At 42.9% G+C, this 21,451-nt stretch overlaps 1 protein-coding gene across 5 annotated transcripts; it reads right to left on the reverse strand.

The window, feature by feature from the left end:
• Window positions 1-806: 806 nt before the first annotated feature.
• LOC147011448 (uncharacterized) lies at window positions 807-18,269 on the reverse strand. 5 transcript variants are annotated; one of them, XM_085856262.1, is made up of 5 exons: window positions 18,060-18,268; window positions 17,695-17,829; window positions 6,075-6,151; window positions 5,881-5,965; window positions 807-2,830 (listed from the first exon to the last, which is right to left on the reverse strand). In XM_085856262.1, exons 3-5 carry the CDS (start codon window positions 6,148-6,150, stop codon window positions 2,416-2,418), a joined length of 576 nt encoding a protein of 191 aa, XP_085712388.1. In that variant the 5' UTR covers window position 6,151; window positions 17,695-17,829; window positions 18,060-18,268; the 3' UTR covers window positions 807-2,415. The 5 variants fall into 5 exon arrangements, with proteins under 5 accessions (XP_085712388.1, XP_085712386.1, XP_085712389.1 ...); XM_085856260.1 differs by having other exon boundaries at window positions 17,695-17,873; XM_085856263.1 differs by lacking the exon at window positions 17,695-17,829 and having other exon boundaries at window positions 18,060-18,269.
• Between the last annotated feature and the right edge of the window lie 3,182 nt (window positions 18,270-21,451).

A 21,451-nucleotide genomic window follows, 5' to 3' on the forward strand; every position in this document is an offset into this window, starting at 1 on the left:
ATTTGTGATTATTTTTATAGCAAAAGAAAATTTTCAAAATGGAGATAAATTTACTTTATTTATGAAAAATGATGCAGCTTAGATGTCCTCCATTTTCGGCTTCGCAGAGACAGGCTCTTTCGACAGCATTTTCCATAACAGCGGACAATAACTGGCAGCAGCCCTCGAATTCCTGCACAGATGTTGTCCTTGAGCTGCTGAATTGTATGGGGCTTATTGATGTATACACACTCCTTTAGGTAACCCCAAAGAAAATAATCAGGAGGCATCAAATCAGGAGAACGTGATGGCCAAGAAATTTCTGAATTTCGTGAAGTTATTCGGTGTCCATGCTCTTTGGGTGAGATTAATTGATCGATGAAATTTAAAATAAAATTCCACGATTTTGGTTCTTTATTCAGTTGTGAATTTTTTCATGGGTAATTTCCAAATGTTAATCTAAATTCTGAAAAGAAAAGTAAAACAAATTATTAAAAAACAGAAATGTTATTTAATTTCTAAATCCCTTGCTGACTTTTGGGACACCCTGTATATTCAAGTTTATGCTTTAAGGGGCTCAGTATGACTGCTATGTCTTTAGTCCATTAAACCTATTGTGGACCCTGCACATGAACCGAACCCGCTGAGTCCATGAATATGAATCGCAGACACAGTATCCCTCTGTACCTGCAGCCGAGCTAAGTCTGGATGTTTTTTCCTCTCTATCCGACCAGATCACCTTTCATGTACAACGTTTTCTTTGTGTTTGATCAAACTCGAGTTGAGAAAAAACACCTCGAAAGGTAATATTATCCGTTCTTCAGTCAGGGTGGGGGTGGTTGGGGAGATGAGGGGAGGGGAGTGGGGTCCAACACAGGTGATTTGGGTACGTTTCTGTTGAGGTGCTGGTTGTGTATTTATCATCAATTTCCACTATGATTCATGGCTTAGACGAGGTCAGCCTATGCGAGTTGAACCCCGGCTTGTCGGTCAAGCATGAATTGCCAATTCTTCGATTCCAGTCGTACTATTAGGAGCATCAGTTTGGGTTTAAATTCTAACCCAAACTGGCTCACATGGGGCCAGAGAGACTGATCGGCTCGGCATGATGTTGCTTTTCCCTTTGAAAACGCCATGATGCCCTTTTCGTGAATTGATATCCGAATAAATAATTTAGTGACGTCACACGTTAAAATACACCCCGTTCTTTGTGCAGGAGTAGACTCAAGAGGGTGCCACCTCCTCTCTTTACCAGACCTCACAACTTGATGTGAGACAAGGCGACTTACTCTTGACAGGTCTCTGATAATGGCAATCTAAGCTACTCGAAACACATCGGGTCACCAACCATACTATTCTTAGAACAATCTAGCTATGGATCCTGCCAACCCCCTTCCATGTAACAGTGTATTACATAATTGTGCGAAAGATGCCACTATATAAATCCCACTTCTATAACACCTTGTAAATTCACTTGATATATTGGTGCAAGAAGAGCTCGTTTCGGAAATCCTTGAATAATTTAAAAGAGCGATTCAATGCTTAAATATGTTACGTACATCGACCGAGCTGACCCATCAGTTGACCTTTCTGTCTTGCCCTCCGATGCCAGGTGCATTGCAGTTCATGGGGATGGATTTTCATTTTGCAAATCTCTCTCGAGCGGTTACATTTTTAGTACAACAACACCTCCTTTACTTGTAAGTAGCTGTCACAAAATGCTTGTCGACCTCTTGGATACATTTTTTTTTATCCACATTCCTAGATTCTCTTATAAAAAAAATACAGAAGATTACAATGAACGCTTGACCATGGACTGTGACAATTTTAAAATTAATTCAAAGCATCGTTATTTAGATGACCGTAAAGGAAGGTGAGCCATCACACTGCCTGTACCGAGTGCCAGTAAAACCACATTTGCGGAACATGCCAGCTAACCTACATTTCCTTCCATGTGCGACCTCAACTACGTCGAGTTGCAAATGCCTCTCACATCAACGACGATGCAAAATGATTGAACACAACAACCTGTAATTATACCTCTTGAAAGGAAAAATTTAAATAAATAAAAATTGGAGTAAGAGTCTTTTGAACAAGTACGGAGTTCAGATGCCACATAGTTAGTGGATACTGTCCATTAAATATCCCTTAGTGTCTTTTGCAAAGTAGGAAAGTTATCGCTGGCACCCTGAAAAACATTATAAATTACTTACTTGGCAACATTTGGGAATGCAACCAACAAACCACCTGATCAGCTGCTTTGGCAGCACTGAACTTGCACCAGAGAGAGAGAGAGAGAGAGAGAGAGAGAGAGAGAGATGGAGAGAGATGGAGAATGAGGGAATGAAGAGAGAGAATGCATTCTGACATTTTGAAAAGAAAAAAAAAGAGTTTGTCACCTTAAACAGTAACAGGTCGTCCATTCTTGTGCAACACTCACAATGAGGTCTGCTCATTAGAACAGTACCCAAAACCTTCCCTGTGGGCCTGTGGCCAGTTCTGTCTCGATTTGCTCATGGCTTGGGAATGTTCCGTGTGATCTATTGGAGTCAGGAGGATTTCCACGGTGCTGGAAGCCATGAGTGGCAGCATCACGGAGTTTGTAGAACTTTTAACGCTGGAGCGCACGTGGTTCACACTGATGCCGTTTGAGGAGGAAGTCGGAGGACTATCAGGGTTTGTGTCATTCTCTGAGTCCAGGTGGGATGGTGCCGAAGCTTCTGCAGGCACAGGTTGACTTCGAGCGATGTAGTATGGAGACTTCATGGGGAATGCATAACGTTGAGTTCTTTTGGATCTCCGCATTATCATCCCACTGTGTCTTGTTCGACCCATTATTTCATTCTCCGGTCTACGGAACACAAAACAACAAAAAACAAACATCACTGCATTACATTAAATTGGGGCAAAAACAGATTCTCTTTACTACAGGCACATCAGCTTCCTTCCAATATTTTAACCAAAGTCATGAAATGCATCATCACAATTTGACATCAAAATCCTTCCCTTTCTCCAAAAACCTGATTTCATGCTGCTGCTGCTCTCCAAACCATGGATGAGGCCCTCAATCTCAGCAGGAGATCAGGACAGTCTCTCTGGACATATCTCGATCATTTGATACAGTCTGGCACCCTGCCTTCCTCTACAAACTCTCTGCCTATGCTATGGCGTACTGAAGTCGTCCACTCTCACATTCAGCACATGGCTCTCGATGGGGTCCTCTCGCATCATTTCCCTCTGCCAAGGCTAGAGTTTCTCCAAGACAATGTTCTGGGTCAGTCCTATTCCGAATCTTCATCAACGATCTTTCTGAATGTCTGAAAAATCCTCTTTACCTCTTTTCTGACAACTCCATATTCTATCGCAACATCCCGCGTCCTTCAGGTGGGCAGGCAGTGGCCTCTTCACTTTCTGCAGACCTTGATAAAAATCACGAACTGGTCAAACACTTGGAATTTGTCTTTCAATCCTGACAAATCCCACATACCACTCACCCTGTCTCTCTGAAAGGACTGTCTGGTAAACCCTCCCATTGACTTCCTTGTCAACCTACAAGGTCTTCATCTACGGCTCATTAGAGCACGGCTCTTAAACACTGATACTTCAGCTCGAGTAAGTACATCCCACACCTCATACCTTTCATGTCTTGATGTCATGGAGTCCAAGGGTGCCACAATGTTGGCTGTGGAGATATAAATCTTGCCGTCCCGAAAAAAATATTGGAATCTCTTGCGACAAAGCTGAATCACTGGGCCTGTTGCTCCCACAATGCGTTGGTGGCCTCTCTGTCTTCCACTGATCCTTTTCTTCTCCTGCCCTTTCTGTGATACCTCCACTACAAATTTCCAGAGGCTGCACGGGTTCTACCAGTAATCCAATTCTGGTGAAACTTTCAAAATCGAGTTGTGCTGTTTATCCAAAACCAAATGCACGCTATTGCTCACCTCCACTCATTTGTTCCTCTTTTATCTTGCCTGCGGAACCAACTTCCTCAGTCTGTTCAATCTCTTCCTTCCCTCCAAGGCTTCAAAATGGGTACTCACCCGGTCCTCAGGTCACCCCACTACCCTCCACAAACATACTCATGATCTTTCTACCCTCATGAACCCTCCGTAATCCCATCTCTTCCCTTCCAAATAATCATGTTTCTCCGCCTTCTCCCCCCAACCTCTCCATTTTTCTTTCATCCGTTTTTACTTTTAAGCATTTCTCTTTTGAGCTTGTATCCAGCTTGTTTACACGATGTGTATTCCCTCCTTTTCCTTCCCCCACTACTCTCTTATTATTCCCCTCATCCATTCTTCCCCCAAGCATCTCTGTTAGGTTCCTCTACACTTGCTGCTGGTCTGTTTTCAGACTGTGTTCAACTGTGTTCCCCATGTTTTGTTCCGTCCTATTCTGTGTTCTTGCTCTCTTGCTCTTACATGAGCAGACCCGGATTTAGGGGCATGTGACCAAAGTGACTGGCCTGGGGTGCTGGGTGGGTGCCGGCTGCTGGGCTGAGGTGTGCCGGCCACAAACCTACAACAAGGAAATTAGACACAGGAGGAGGCCATTCGGCCCATCATGCCGGCACGACACCAACAACAGATTAAACTCGAAGGGCACTCGGTAGAGCGCATACCTCCGCCACGCAATGCCTGATCCACAAGAACATATTGAGCCCAATACATTTTTGATCAGCTAATAGGTAATAAATAATAAATTTATTTAATTTAGTCTGGCGGAGGTAATAAATCCTTAACTTCTTTGAGGGCTGGCAGGGGGGAGGATTGGGAATGAGAAAGATGCGGCAGGCTCAGGGATATCACCAGGGTGTTAAAAAGGAAATAAACCTTTTTTTCAATTCTTTTTTTTGGGGGGGGGGGAGAGGGGTGGGTGGGGAGAGGGAGTGGGCAAAAGCAGTTTTAGTGTGAAGAATGTACAACACTGACCACACACTATCCGTTGAGGAGACCCAATCACAGACGTCACAATCAGCACAGATGTACACAATCCATACTGAAGCTGCCTACCAGTCCTACCAATATCCCTATACCCCTCTATCGCCAATGCTTCCAGGTACCAATCTATCTAAATTACAATTTAAACCTATCTACTGTTTCTGCCACCACTACCTTTACAGGGAAACCATTCCATGCAATAACTACTCTGAGTGAAAGACCCTTACCTTAGTCTTACCTGTCCTCTTCCTTACTTTCAGGCTTTGTCCCCTGGTTCTATCAGTCCATTTTGCTGAAAAAAACTATTCTACACTTATTTTCTACACAGCTTTCATAATCTTAAACATCTCTATGATATCCCATCGTCACTACCTCCTTTCTAATGTATAAAGTCCTGTCTCCTTCAGCCTGGAAACACTGATCCCTTTGCGCCCAGAATGATTCCCACTGGTTCCTAAATGCAATTCCTTCCTCTCTACACCATTCTTCCAGCCATGTATTCACATCTACTCATCCTAACTCCTGCTCATTCAAAACTGCACAAAAGTCGATGTTTACAATCCCTCCTGCAGAATGAAGAGTCTTCATATTTAATATTTTCATCAGCAACAAAAACTCTCTGGCCTCATTCCGACCTATAGCGACAGCGGCACCGTCACTCCTGCCGGTATTCACTACACCCTCACCACTGCCTTACCTCACTACCCTTCTCATAATGTTTTCAAAAGTTGAACAAAGGGAGAGGAGGTGCTGAAGGCCTGGGCTGTCATTTGATCGAGAGCCGACCTTGTCCATGATACTCAACTTAATTTAAAAATGAAGACTGCAATTCACCCTTTACTCATGTGAATTAATCTTTTCCAACATCATGCCTAAAGAATAGATGTTTCCACAATTCAATGTGATTACACAGGAAAACCGAATCAAAACATTGTCTTTCCAAAATTTAATTCCTTACTTTCTTATCTTTATGAGGATAGCGACGATGATGCCAAAGAGGAGAGTCACACCAACAACCACAGCAGCAACAATTGCACCAGCACCTGGATATACAGTAATTGTGGTGTAAGAATATGGCTAATGCATCACTTCGGGAGGTAAAATGTCCCGGGTATAAAAATCCCGACGTATCAGCTATACGGTGAGACCTACTTTCGAGTAAGACATCTTGAGTTGAGCTCGTAGGTTTGGTGATTGAGGCTGTGAGCGTTGAGGTTCCTCCACTCATGCTGGAAACACAGCAACAAGACAGACTGGTACTTTTATGGTCTTTTTTGAGACCCTATTAACATTGTAATCCAATACAGTATATGCTGTTGCTACTCCAAGCCTATTTACATTATATTACACAAAAGGGGGTCATGTAGAATAAAAAGAGTCAAACTAAAAATGTCATATACTGTCGGACCCCGACATTCACAATCCAGCTCTTTGCGGACCCCGCATATTCACAGGTCATAAAGTGTGGCCTGCTTCTACATTTGCACTTCGCATCGTCACATTTTTTATTAATTTTTTTTTTCAGTACTGGTCTCCTATATCCACAACTGCTGATATTAATTCAGCCTGGGAATTCTTCCACAGAAAAACCGCTCAATGTTATGCACACATTAATCCCATCTCTTCTTCAGTTATCTTACACATCCTCCCACTCTTGGTTCTCTGAATCCTTCGGTGAGACAGTTGCTTTATAACAACTTGCATTCTTCTCCTGGAAGGCGAATCCAACCAAAGACAACCTCAGATCATTCCAAAAAGCCCACAACAAGTGTGTTTCTACCTTCAGGAAAGCGAGGAAAACGATATCTTTCCAATTTCAACATTGAGCTTTCAATCTTGTTTCCCTCCTCTAAAACCTGGTGGTTCCTTGTCAAGTCGGTCTTTTCAGAGCTTTTATCAGGTATGTGGGTGCCCCCCTGCAAAACCTCACATGGGGGGGCAATTTCTATCAGAGGGCCAATAATATGATGACATCTTCAGGCGAATAATTGATTCATGTCTCGCCCCCGGAGGGGGTTAGCGAAATATTAGAATGACGAGCTTTCTCTTCTGTCTCTGTGTGTATCCATCTTTCCACATCATCATGGGTATATCTCAGGGATGCCTGGACCGATTGTTTCCAAACTTGGTAGGAGAGTAGCATGAATCAACCAAAGTGTGATATGAGGCCAACAATGACCTAAGTCAAAATGTCAAGGTCAAGGTCATCAGAAGGTGAAAAATTGTGTTTCTACCTAAAACTCTGGAATGAATCATCAGAGAAAGAAGTGGGGTTTTTTTGCATCAGATTATATGAATTAAGGCACATCAAAAGTATTCTTGACATTATTCTTTCTCTGTGATGTCACGTTTTGCCATAAAATGATGTCAAAAGTGACATTATCACATCGGATGAAATGAATGAAGAAAAAGACACATTTTCCTGTCTGATGAATGAAATCTGAGTTAGGAATTCACTGTCGGGTCCCACTGAGTACCACATGAACAATTTGACCCAAAAAATCACAATGACCGAAAATGTGAACATTTAAAAACCTTTATATCTCAGAAACTGAGCTGCAGAAATCCTTCAAAATTATTTTGTGGAACCCTCTTAAAACCCCCCCCCCCCAACCAATCACTAAAATAAAATGATGAGGGAGTGGAGAAATTCCGACAGGAAAAATGACGTCATTTATTCGAATTTCATGATGGTAAAAGCAAATGCAGATCTTATGATTTCTGATTCGATCTATGCACATAACTCTGTCAATAATGACCCGATCTGGAGATCACCAACAAACGGGGCACAGAAGTAGTGTGGACTAAATAGACAAAAATCACTAATTCCTGCGATTAAAGAGCAAATGCAATAACTCGAACAGAACAAAGCGAAGGTCACATCATCACGAAATTTAGATATAGACACCATATAGACACCGTTCTCACATGACTCCCAATACAGACGAATCTGCGTTACGTGTGTGAAGCAAAAACACACTGACTGCTTATAATTCAAAACACCTCACCACACTGGACAACGTTGGGACAGCACTACTGTCCCATAAATGGTGGAGACTTGTAATACCCTCCACCACCTAGAAGTGGCGCAGCACGATACACGTTTACATAGAGAAGTTGCGTCCCCCCCCCCCCTTTCCCCCAAGACCACCGGCAAAGATAAAAAGACCTCTGTACTGAATTGTGGTTGTGCTGATCCTCTATAGCAAGTCTGGATGTAATTGGGTCAGAACTGCAGGAGCAGGAGTAGCCTGCCAAACAAACCCACAAACAATCAAATCAACAAACAAACCCACAAACACCTGTCCGTGAATTATTAGAGTAAGGACAATTATATATTTTGAAATTTATGAAATCTCCCACTCACCTTAGAATGGACAAAAAAACTGTGCTGTGAAAGGTCCGTTTTTCATGTGTTTCGCTGTATTTGTCATCATTGAGATTTACAGATGGATGTGCAATGCGTTTGTGACATGCAACATGATGTCTTTTGATTGAACCCATCAGTGAAGTGATTGGCAGCCACAAGGAATGCATGGCTGGTGATATTGGAAACATAAATGTTGTACAACTGGACTTTCAAGATGCTTTAAAAATATTGCAAGCTGATGTAGGAGGTCCCTCTTTGTGGGCAGCTGCAGGCTCCGCGGGCACCTATCGGAGGCCCTGGGCCTTTGGTGTATGTTCTCATTCCACCCCTTCCCTCTGTTGAAATGGCACTGCAGCCGACTGTGCTCGTGAGAAGGCCGAATGCCTCAATTCTGTGTTTGCTTCAAAATCTTGTGTCCCGAACCCCTCCCTCTCTGTACTCTTCCTTCCTAGTTGTACCCAATTTTTTTTCCTGGATCTTATGTCTTTTGCACCTGAAAAGGGGGGAAAAGTTTCTGGCAACCCTCGACTCTGACTCTGAAACTGGACCGGACAGCATCAGCTCACGTGTCCTAAAAGCCTGCTCTACTGTTCTTGCGCTTTCTCTCTCTACCCTTTTCACCCTGTCATTTCCCCTCGGTCATCTTCAATCTACTTGGAAACCGGCAAACATCACAGAATTACATTTAAAATTTGCAAAAACGGATCCCCTTAACTGAAGCCCAATTACCTTACTCCCAATCATCAGCAACATTATGGAATCCATCATCGCAGTTGACATTAAATCATTCCTTTTCTCCAACAACCTCATCTCAGATCATTAATTCGGATTCAGAGCCAGTCACTCTACCTTGTAGATGCTGCTTCTACTCTCCCAACAATGGGTGGAGGCCCTCAATATCAGACATTAGATCAGGGCCATCTCTCTGAACATATCTCGAGCTTTTGATACAGTCCAGCATCCCGCCTTGCTCTTCAAACCGTTTGCCTATGGAATCCAAGGCCAACTACACTCTTCGATTACTGACTTCCTCCACTCTCATAGACAACATGTGGCTTCCAACGGAACCCTTTTATCTCTTCTCCCTGTCAAGGCTGGAGTACCCTAAGGACGTGTTCAGGCCCCATATTATTCCTTACATATAGGTTATTCTGTCTGGTTGTTTGTCTGTTTGTCTGTCAATCGCCTACAGGTCACCGTTCCAAAGCGATCGTCATGAAACTTTACCGAGTTGTCGAGACAGTCACAACTGAGAAGCCCATTGATTTTGAGGTCAAAGTTCATCTTGAAGTCAAATTTCTACAAACGTCATTTTTCATCCGATTGACTTGAAAGTTAAATAGCATTTGTATATGGGGTCACTCAATTGGGAAACCAACTATTTTTGAGGTCAAAAGGTCAAATGTCAACTCAAGGTCAAACTTCTAAAATCATCAGTTTTCATCCGATTGACTTGGAAATTAAATAGCAATTGCTGATTAAACATAAACACAAGGTTATCTTGTTTGTGCATTTGTACATTATTCTTTCACGACTGAACCAGAGCACCTAATGGCCCCACATTTTAGGTGAAGGTACTTCAGAATCTGGACAAGGTTTTAAGTTGGCCTTGGTTTTCATTTTGAGGCCACCAAAGGCCACTATAAAGTGTATATCAGGATGCGGGGTCGGGCAGTGCTGCCACCGACCCAAAGGCAAAAGGTAACCACCATGAGTCCAACAACTCCACAGCATTTCAATGTCCAACACGTCCCGAAACCACCACCGGAAAAAGCTCACCCAGCCGGGTATCACCCCCACCCACGCTCGGGCAGTGCCGTGTAGCCCATACTCTTATATATGTGTATACGTGTGTGTGTGTGTGTGTGTGTGTGTGTATGTATATATGTATATATATATATATATATATATATATATATATATATATATATATATATATATATATATATATATATATATATATACACATGTCATCCTGCCCTCTCGATCCTATCAATACCACTGACAGTGTGGTCACAGTTGGGATTACACGTGTGTGTGTGTGTGTGTGTGTGTGTGTGTGTGTGTGTGTGTGTGTGTGTGTGTGTGTGTGTGTGTGTATATTGTTATGGTTTTGGAAAACTTACCCCATGGACACGTAGATGACCCGCGGATCAGTTATTTCATTAGTCTTTGTATAGATAGTCCTTGGTCCCTTGTCAAAGGGCTGTTTAGGGGGCATGCGCTGGTGAGGCTGTACTTTTTCCAGTGTAATGTCTCCCCCCTTCCCCCTCTGTTACTTTCAATCTTTCCTCCTTCACACCATCGTTCTGTTCAATCACCCTGTTACTTTGAATCTTCCCTCCTTTACCCCATCTGCCCATTTCAACAGTCCACCAATAATCTCCCCTTCATAAAACATTCTTTCACCAGTCCCTCCTTCAATCCATCGGTCTTGCCTTCCGCCCCGCAACTGTTCGGTCATGCCTCGGTTTGGTGGAATTCCTCTCCATGTTCCTTCCATTTGTGCATTCATTAATTGGGCACGTTTGACCGTTTGTAATCGTTAACCCGTTGGGTGCTGTCACGATTTAATGTCGCATCTCACATGCATGTTAATGACGCTTGGTACTCATTGTAACCTGCGAGGTGCGGTACTTTTTGTGGGCAGTGCAGGGCTGTATGAGTGGGTGTTTTGCATACGTGGGGGGGGGCTGGGGGCTCTCGTCGTGGCTTTGGGAGCATAAAGGGAGGAGTGAGGGCTGCGTTGAAAGTTCCTTCAGAATGACGTATTTTCCACAAGTGACGTCATGACCCACAACCATTGCCTGAGTACCAATGAGAGAGAAAGATATATATATATATATATATATATATATATATATATATATATATATATTGAGATTGATTTTTATATATGGAGACAAGGCCTGTGGGAGGTGAGAAGAGAGCTAATGTGAAGAAGAGGAGGCCATCATGAAATGCAATGTCATTTGCCTGTCAGTGAACGTTCGTGCCTTCAAGGAGGTTTATGATCAGGGTGAGAAGAGAAAGGAAAGCTGGAAAAATTTTCACTTCTCCCAAAATTAAAAAGTCTTTTACCAGTTTCTTTTGTCAATACAAATTCGAGTTTCTTCTTTTTTTAAGGAAAGTTCTCGTGAGGAATAAAAGGTAACACCACTGACAGTGTGCTCACGGTTGGGATTAAAAAGGTATGCTGTGAGTACTGATTTTTTCAAGGAATGACTTGGGACGACGGACGATTCCCAGACTGTGGCTGGTTTTGGAGACCAACTTTGCTTCATCGTCGGTCCAAGAGATATCCTGGCTGATGGTGAGGCCTCCAGGTTCAAGAGACTAAACCTCTTCCAGTCGTCAAAGCAGATAATGTGAATTCAATGAATATCCAGGTAATTTCTGGAGTGGCAGCCATGTCTTGTTTTTGGAGTTTCCTAATACGGCACTTTCTAAATATTTCATAATCCGCCCAGAAATTCTCTGTGTGCATCCACATAAACCCCAAGAAGCTGAAAAGATCGGGGCGAAATAAAATGTATGATGTGCCTGGGATAAGGATTGTGACTTGGAATGGCTGATGAAGTTACTGAAAAGGATGTGCCTCTTTACAAGGAAAGACTTGGAAAACTTTCTCAGCTCATCAAACGGGCACCTGTTTGTACTGAAAACTCCAAACCAGGTGGGTCGGCGGAAGTGGAGTGGAGGGGCCGTGTGTTACACAACTCGCAACGCATCTCTACCAGTGAATGGACTGTGTATGTGGATTAGGTTCTGATGAATACCGATGGGAAGGACATATTTGGGGCTTGTGCATGTGCAGGGTATTTTATTTACGATTAATCATGTTGGCAGAGCAAGAGGGTGGGGGGCTCTAGGGGAGCATTGACGGCTGTTAAAAACATCTTGTTTGTTTGGTTCTGGGGCCACAAAGTTCAACCAGAACGGCACTCGGTAAAGCGCATACCCTGGCCAGGCTGAACAGTTTACATTATGTCGGCCACTGATAGGCCGGAGTTGCATCCGGACCTGAACCAAAATCTAATCGGCTTGTTCTCGTTACCCAACCGACTCATCCAGTTTTGGAATAATCCGTCTACAACGTTTTGAAATATCATGCTATATATTGTTTTTGGCCCAATCTCTCTCAATGCTGAAGAATCACTTCGGAAATTCAAAAAAACATTCCTATCTGTGGATCCAGATCTTCGCCAAAATCTAATAATTTCATCCGTGTCACACTCCCAATGCGTCCGCCAAGTTTCGACCGAATCCGTCCGCAGCTTTTAAGATATCTTGCTATGTATCATTTTTGGCCCAACCTCTCAATGGTGAAAAATCACTATCAATTTTTTTTTAAAACTTGGATCCGCATCTTCACCAAAATTGAAACAATTTGTCCTTCTCAGTTTCCCAACCTGTCCACCAAGTTACGTCTGTATCCGTCCATAACTTTTTTGAGATTTCCTGCTCACAGGAAGACAGATGGACAGACAAGCAGACCAACAAACATGGATGAAAACAGAGCCTCCGTCCACCTTCGATGGTGGAGGTAATCATGCTGGAGTTTTGATTCTATTGCTAAAAGTTGAAGAGTGTGTGTGTGTGTGTGTGTGTGTGTGTGTGTGTGTGTGTGTGTGTGTGTGTGTGTGTGTGTGTGTGTGTGTGTGTGTGTGTGTGTGTGTGTGTGTGTGTGTGTGTTATATCCCCTGCAGACGCTGGAATCTACGAACAGTAAATGGTATGAACATGACTTTTATCATCCACGGGTATTTCTTGTGTCTCCCATATCTCCGTGTGGCTGATTTACATGCAGGAACACAACAATTGTGGTGAACCATTTTGAAGTTTCCACTCCATCGTATAAATGCTGAAAATTATGTTTAAAAGACGATTTGATTCACAGATCTTGGGCTACCAACAGCAAGTTTAAAAGTGTCCTGTGAGCAGAACCGTGTCAATGTAAACGTTTAGAAAGTCCTGTATTGACTGTGAAAGGTGACCAGTCTTCAGCTTTTGAAATCTGAGCTTCCCCTGAGGGTAATCCTGAAATCCTGATATCCCTGGATATGCTAATCTTGAGATCTTGATACTCCTGTATGGTTGCAGGAATAGCAACTACAAGGGCACTCGGTGGAGTGTATACCTCTGCCACGCAATTACTGTTCCACGAGAACAAACGTTTTTGAAATATCATGCTATATATCATTTTGGCCAAATCTCTCAACGGTGAAGAATCACTTTAAAAAAATTAAATAATTCACGCATCCAGATCAGGGTTCGGATCTTCACCAAAATTGAATCAGTTCTTCCTTGTCACACCCAAAATGTCCACAAAATTTCATCTGGATCCGTCCACAACTTTTTGAGATATCCTGTACACTAACAAACAAACAAACAGAAAGGGGTGAAAACACCTTCGGTGGTGGAGGAAATAAGTTGACTATCATCCACATTATTTCCTCTTATAGCAGAGTTCATTTACAAAGATTTCATCGCAACTTCTCTTTCCACTTAAGCCCCCTTACCTCCTTCCCCCTCCACCAGTTAGTTTTCTATTTTTTTACCCCAAATCTATGTTAAGCTACAGACACCAATCCAAGCTGCTAAACTCGTGTTTTGTGCTGATATTAAAGGGTTGGCGAGAGATAAGCAGCCATTTAAAGATGAAGGCATCATAGTAAGAAGGTAGTGAAACCACACAGAGCAACACACAGTATGCAATGTGTACGTAGTACGGTTGATTAGTAAGTCGGTGGCTTTTAGCACTGGTGACAGGTGTGGGATAATTAAACAAGGGTGAAATTTAGTTCAATGGTTAAAAGCGTGGTGTATAGTAAAATAATGAGACAAAGAGATTCAGTTGATACAAAAGTAGAGAAACAAAGCCACGGATTTACAGCTCGCCCCCGCCGAGTGGTGGGATGGAGGTTGTGTTCGTACCTGTTTGTTTATGTGAAGGATATCTCAAAAGGTTCTGCATCTATTCGGACTAAACTTGGTGGACAGGTTGGGTTTGTGAAAAGGACGAATTGATTCGATTTTGGTGAAGATCCACATCTGGATATGAGAATTTTTTTTTTAATAAAAAAAAATGATTCTTTACAATTGAGAGGAAGTGGATATACAAAAAAGAGGATATACAGTATAACACTATGTCCAAAACGTTGTGGACGGATTATGACAAAACTTGGTGGATGAGTTGGGTAGGTGACAAGAAGAAGCAGACTCGATTTTGGTTGAGGTCTGAATCCAGATCCGGCCTATTAGAGGGATACAAAACGTAAACTGTTCAGCCTGGTGGAGTTATGTACTCTACCGAGTACCATTCTAGTTTAACCAAGTGAAATAACCTTTTCCTATGTAAACATCAATAGCTTGTTCACTGGTTCGTCTGTGCCAAGCCAGTTAATGCGGTATGGGTGAACATTGCGTGACTGAACAAAGCGCATTGTATTTCCTTCCCTGTCCCTGCTGTAACATTTCACATCTTGTACACTTACTTGTAAATCATTAAACTGTCCCCCACGACTGTCACGTAACGTGGAGAGTGAAATAATGTTTAAAAATAAAAATATTCAAATAATCAGGAACAAACACAAACACGAGGAAAAGGCAGTTTCACAAAACCCCAACACTTCTGTCTTTACTCATATCAGCTTCCCTCGGCCTCAAACACACGAACAGCATAGCACAATGAAGAATCATTGTTCTTTTGGTATTTAACAAACGATTTGTGCATGCCTGTGACGCTCACGCTTGTGACGTCATGTAACAAGTTTTGACGTTTGGAGCTTCTTGGGCTGTTTCATCATATGAATCCGGATTTTCGGAAGAATTTCTGTTTTTAAATAACACACCGTGCGTCATGTGTGAGCAGCTCGAACACGACTACTACAATACACGAGAAGGCATCAACAACAACAAGAACCAAAAAAAGTTATAAACCGTCGACGAGTTTCACTTAATGAACGATTTTAATAAACTATTTTGGTTTACAGAAAATGGGACAACCGGATGTAAACATGACCTCATGGTAAACATTGTGAGTTGCCTGTGCTATTCATGTGGTAATTGATAAATATAGTTTGGGATGATTTTTATTTATACTGTCCTAAAGCAATGACAGTGGTTTGTTTGTCGAGTCTTCCATCACGAAGCTCACTGAGAGGAACCGTGTGCTCTCTGTCTCTGTCTCTCTCTGTCTCTGTCTCTCTCTGTCTCTCTCTGTCTCTCTCTGTCTCTCTGTCTCTCTCTGTGTGTCTCTGTCTCTGTCTCTCTCTGTGTGTCTCTGTCTCTCTCTCTCTCTCTCTCTCTCTCTCTCTCTCTCTCTCTCTCTCTCTCTCTCTCTCTCTCTCTCTCTCTCTCTCTCTCTCTCTCTCTCTCTCTCTCTCTCTCTCTCTCTCTCTCTCTCTCTCTCTCTCTCTCTCTCTCTCTCTCTCTCTCTCTCTCTCTCTCTCTATATATATATATATATATATATATATATATATATATATATATATATATATATATATATATATATATATATATATATATATATATATATATATATATATATATATATATATATATATATATATATATATATATATATATATATATATATATATATATATATATATATATATATATATATATATATATATATATATATATATATATATATATATATATATATATATATATATATATATATATATATATATATATATATATATATATATATATACATATCTGTCGCCTCTCTCTTTGTCTCTTCCCCTGTTCACCCGAGAGAGCTCGGGCTTGTCTTGGATTGGTGTCATTTGTCGGTGTCATGGCACAATGTAGAGAGAGCAGTCCGATGGATTTGGGGGAAACAGTCCTGTCCAGACCTGTGCTTAACAACAGGTACACCATTCACATTGGTGCTGCGGTCCTGGGTTCAGTGAGGTTACTTTGAAACACTGTGGTCATGACAATTCCTGAGGCTCTGAGATCGTAAATGAATGACATAGACAGAGAAATGTACTAATCTATGTCGTTTGAGGGTCTGAAGGTTCATGACAATAGCTCAAAGACCCAAATGAGCTCAAGCCCGACCCAAGTGAGTGTACCAGGAAATCTTAAACACCAAAAGACATCTGAATAAGACAAGGAGATAGCATATGCTGTTATTTATATAAAATACAGACATCATGGGCCAAACGGCATCCTCATGCATTTAAGTTCCTTGTATTTCCTTGGGTAGCACAGCGGGCTATAAATAACCGAGGCGAGGCTACTCGAGACCTACTAGACCCCTGCCCGTCCACGGTGTGGAGGAACATGTGGAACCTGGTGGGGCATGGAATGGACACGGCAGAGGTGGTGGATCATCAGAAAGAGGACAAGATTGCAAAGCGACTCTCCTATCTCGACAGAGGAACATTGAATGAGCCGTGTAGCTCCTACTAAGAGATACTGATAAGTCCTGAGGTCTTTAAACTCAACATTCTTTGGAGGTGATATCATGGGATCACAGATGCAGCAGCACCAACCCACAGAAGGAAACCATACTTCACTGTGGACCAATTCTTTCTTCACCATTATGATGGTGTCACAATGGCAAATCAATGAATTGGCTCTCCACGAAGTACTTGAAGCTGGCAACTGGATCTGCAGGTCAGTTTGAATACCTGATGCTCAGTCAAGATCCAATCCACTGGGACCATACTCTGTACAGAACATCAGTGCTGCCAAAGCAGTCTCCTGAGCTATTGGGCACAATCTTGGACAGGTCACCACTCCAACACAGGATACTCGAATGTCTCAATCATCCCAGCAAGCTGGTACTCATGTTGCCAACCTCAGAATGATGACAGACTGAATCAACCGCACCTGGTATTACTTCAACAGACATGCAGGATACCAAGCACACCACACTGACCATTAGACCAACACCAGGCTCACTCAAAAACAAGCTTGTAATTGATGGTAACTGGTAAGGCCAATAATCTCAAAGTCGAGAGGTTTGTTCCACAAGTGAATGAAATCAACTGAAAGACCAATGTGAGATCAGAGCAAACCATTGTGTCCAAAAGACCGTAAAATCGGTGTTTGTTATGAAGAAGAGGTTACACGAACTTGGTTTGCCTGGTTCATTTGTTTGCTGCTCTCTCCTGTCTTTATTAAAGAGGTCATATTCTTACGTACTCATTCTTCTTTGGGACACAGCACAAGGCTGTGAGTAGTCTCATTGTCTGAGGGCACGGCTGTGCCCACAAGCTTATACTAACAGACAGGATGGACAGTTTAACGTCCATCCGAGGGACAGCACACACACAGTGATGAATCACCAAGTGCCTGTGAGACACCAGGAGGACAGCTTGTAGCTGGGTCGACATTCAAACCCAGGCTCGACAGCTTCGAGGTAAGTGTGCGTACCTGTCGGGAATCCTGCCAGCCCAGTGCACGTACCCACAGACAGCTCGACTCTTCTGATCCGCGGCCTGTTTTCTGAACACCGTTCCGCGGCGTTGTAGATCCCAGTGAATGAAAGGTGGAATAAACAAAGCGAACCTGCACCAACGGACACGATCCACATATGGTCTTGTCTAAAACTCCTGCGGGGATGAGAATGGCCAAGCATGGTCATTCGCAATGATTGGGTGGAAAATCTTTGGCTGCGATTGAGAAGGCACTCAAAAGCACACTCGGGGTTACCTCCAAACCATCGAAACCGAGCTTGAGGACCATAATGAACCAGAAACGCTAATCTCTTGGCTCTTGGCAGCCGAGCAACTGCTCACCTTCAAATCAGTCCATGGTTTAACTTCCAAAGCCTTTAATCTGGACTCCAAGACTCCAAGCTCTTTCCCGGTTGGTTTCAGATTATCAGGAGAGTCAGCAGTCTTTTAGCACAACCGGTACGCACAACGGTGGACCATTAAGTGGGTTATCTTGTGTTCGCGTCGCGATTAGACGCAGATAGTTGGGAGAAGCCCGTGAAGAACTTTGTGGTCTCACTCAAGTTCCCTCCCACTTGCAATAGACTCTGCCCACTTATCCCCTCCCTCTTTCCCCCACCCCGTCGGACCGGACCGGGGAGTCTTGCGTTCCTACATTCCTGGGCTGACTGCTGCCTGCTGGCAGCACGTATCGTTAAGAGAAAGTTCGTGCTGTACGTCATCGCTGCACATGTCACATTTGAACTCCTTACCTTCCCGGTCACCTACACCACACCCCCCCCCCCGGTCCCTCACCATCCTCCACCCTATATTTCTCCACTGCCCAGATGACAAGCATTTGGAGTCCCGAGTCAATGCACATCCTGTTCGGATACGTGCGCGTCATGGAAAGTGGAATATTTTCTCTAAAATGTAAACTCGCTCTGGGTATGAACCCCACCAGCCCTCCTCACCTCCCTGGAATCACCTCGACGAACCTGCCATCCAGTACGATTCCAATTAGTGTGCAAACATTGTGACAGATTGGTGATGGAAGCATCAAATTTGGCAAACAGCTGTGAGGGTCATGGCACAGGGTGGCTACAATGTATTGTCAGGCCATGTAAAAATTTTGACATTACCTTTGTGTGCGGTGTTCATTCGTTTCCTTTTTCCTTTTTTTTCAGATTGAGTGAATACCATCACCGATGACCTTAACCAAGCAGTGAGACTTCCTTTTCATCGGATCACCCCACAAATGGTCCAGTCAATGTCCCACAGAACACGCGGTGCAAACTGATTCTCTGTAGTGACAAAGACAACGATGGAGCACAAACGTATCCACCGGACACTTCAGGCTTGTGTCATTTGCTGTAAAATCTACCAATATAAAAACATATTGTGTGTTTGTGTGTTTGTGTGCTTGGCTGTCCCCCTTTCATAACGACAATTTAAGAAAGGTTTTAAAGGACAATCTTTAAACACGACTGTGTTCACTACGGTCTATTTTTCAGGATAAAACACTCAAAAAACAATATTTATAAAAGAGTAATTACATCTCTTCTATTGGAAATTCAGACGGTGACTTGCAACCGGGCCTCGAGGGCGGTGTACAGAAGCGTTTTTAAAATAACAATAAATACAAGGCGCAGGGAGGTGAAATTCACTGCCCGTGATGTGTGACGCACGCAGAGTAAAACGAGTCTTCATTTACGAACATGTGATGTCTAATAAATAAAGAAGATATAAGTACACCTGACGCTAGGCCGAGGTTTCAGACTTTGGCACGCTCACGAGGCTGTACCGCCAAAATTAAACATCCCAGAAGATAAAGAAAATGGGGTCACATTTGGACGTGCAGTGTTTTAAAATGATGCTTCTTGCTACGAAACATCATATCTTCCAGTCTTCTTGAGTATTGAATATAAAATATTTCCAACCTGATATTTTTGATGGGCTTTAATACCAGTGTGTAATAAAGTAGAAGAGTATGACAAATGTATCTGGGATAACTTATAGAACCCTTCAGTGTTGCCACCTCATGTGATAAAAGGAAATGTCACCATTTTTACAGGCGGTGACAATCCTGTAGACTTAATTTTTCAAAATGGCCATAATTCCTTTCCTATTTTTACTGTAGTATAGTTGATTAGAAAGAGGTGAGTCATTTGCAAATTTGATCTAGTCGCAGTTTCCACTTTATTGACCGCTTTATTGACACAGAGATGACGTAATGTTATGTCTGTGGTTAGATTGATGAATTTCATTGGAAGGATATCTTGTATTGAGTAGCTTGGTCCATGGGTTTGGGCATCTCGATGTAAACTAAGTAGGGAAAGTGTGAGCTTAACACCACGTGGGGGGGGGGGGGGTGCTATGTTAATTAAGTAGGGGTTTAAGGATAATTTCCCCCAGTATGATTACCCCCTGTGACCTTTTCCTATGTTTTGGCATTTCAAGACTGGCAATAAAGAGGGATCACATCCTTAAAACAACAACAACCGAGCTGCACATCCAAGAAGGGAGAAAGCCCTGCCTCCAGGGTGACAGCGAGCAAACCACACCCCTGGAATGGATGATTCATGGGCGTGATGTCAGAGTGGAGGAGCGTGAGGTTCATCAAAGAGTCTCATGTTGGGCGGAGACGAAAGTTCGGAGCGGGACAGAAGAGAGAGAGAGGCACGATTGGCGGTTGAAAGAGACAGGCATTACGGCTGGCTTTCCCTCAACGCAGTGAAGGAGACTGCACAATTCTTGTGTTTGTGCTGAGGCAAATTGGCTCATATGGCAGAGCAAGATGCCGGCCATTGACTTGTGTGAGATGCTGGATTGTGTGAGACCAGCCTCTAAGCCTCGTGTTGTGCCATCGGGGAAAGAGACGGCGCCATTTTGCAGAGCATTGGCTTCAGTGAGGGCGATCGACGAAAGAAGCTGCACGGCGGTTTCTAAGACTTGGTGTTGAGTATCGCCAACCATATTGCCTCCTGTACGTTTGCCAGCCCAGAGAGTGGCTGCACGCCATTTTGAGCACATTTTCTCATGCAGCGACAAAGCGATTTGGTGACCTACATGCTACCAAAACTCACTTCTGGACTCAAAGCTCAGTGCCGAAATAAAGTAGGGATTTTCTTTTATTATTCTATCCCCTTGTCTGTATTTAAGTCTCACGTTCCATTTCATTAGTATCCTGTTTTGAATTATTACCATTGTAAATATTTGATTTATTTTCATTAAACCCTGTATTTATTTAAGTTACTTATATTGTCTATTTGTTGTGGGTTTGGGATAAACCCCCTTGTGCTGTGCTTCCATCTGCTCCGTCATTGCCGCCCTTTCCTTGCCGCGTGCGCCATTATCTCCGAGAATCTCGGCTGTAAGCCTCCAAGGGAAATCGTTTGGCCATCCGTCCAGGTTGGGGCTAACCCACTGGACACGACAGTGAGATTAAACGCTAACGGCCTGTTCGATTTCTTACAAGTCAAGAACGTCCTTTTTCACTGGATCATTGTGTGCATGGGCAAGATAATCAAAATAGTAAACACCATTGTGTGCTTCCAATGCAATATTTCCAAATTAACAAACAAATTGTTTTCGTTTTCATTTATCAGGTTGTAGTAAATGAGGAATAGTTTTATTGGCAACAGCTTGAGCTTGGTCACCATGAATGCCGACAGCTCGGTGAACCCCACTAACGTCATGAACAGGAATACGCCAGTTCCATGCAACGAGTCATGTGCACTCGTAGAGCTAGGATT

Source organism: Eptatretus burgeri, chromosome 15 (genome assembly GCF_056783735.1).
Source record: "Eptatretus burgeri isolate ZD-2024b chromosome 15, Ebu_testis_v1, whole genome shotgun sequence".
Taxonomy (NCBI): domain Eukaryota; kingdom Metazoa; phylum Chordata; class Myxini; order Myxiniformes; family Myxinidae; genus Eptatretus; species Eptatretus burgeri.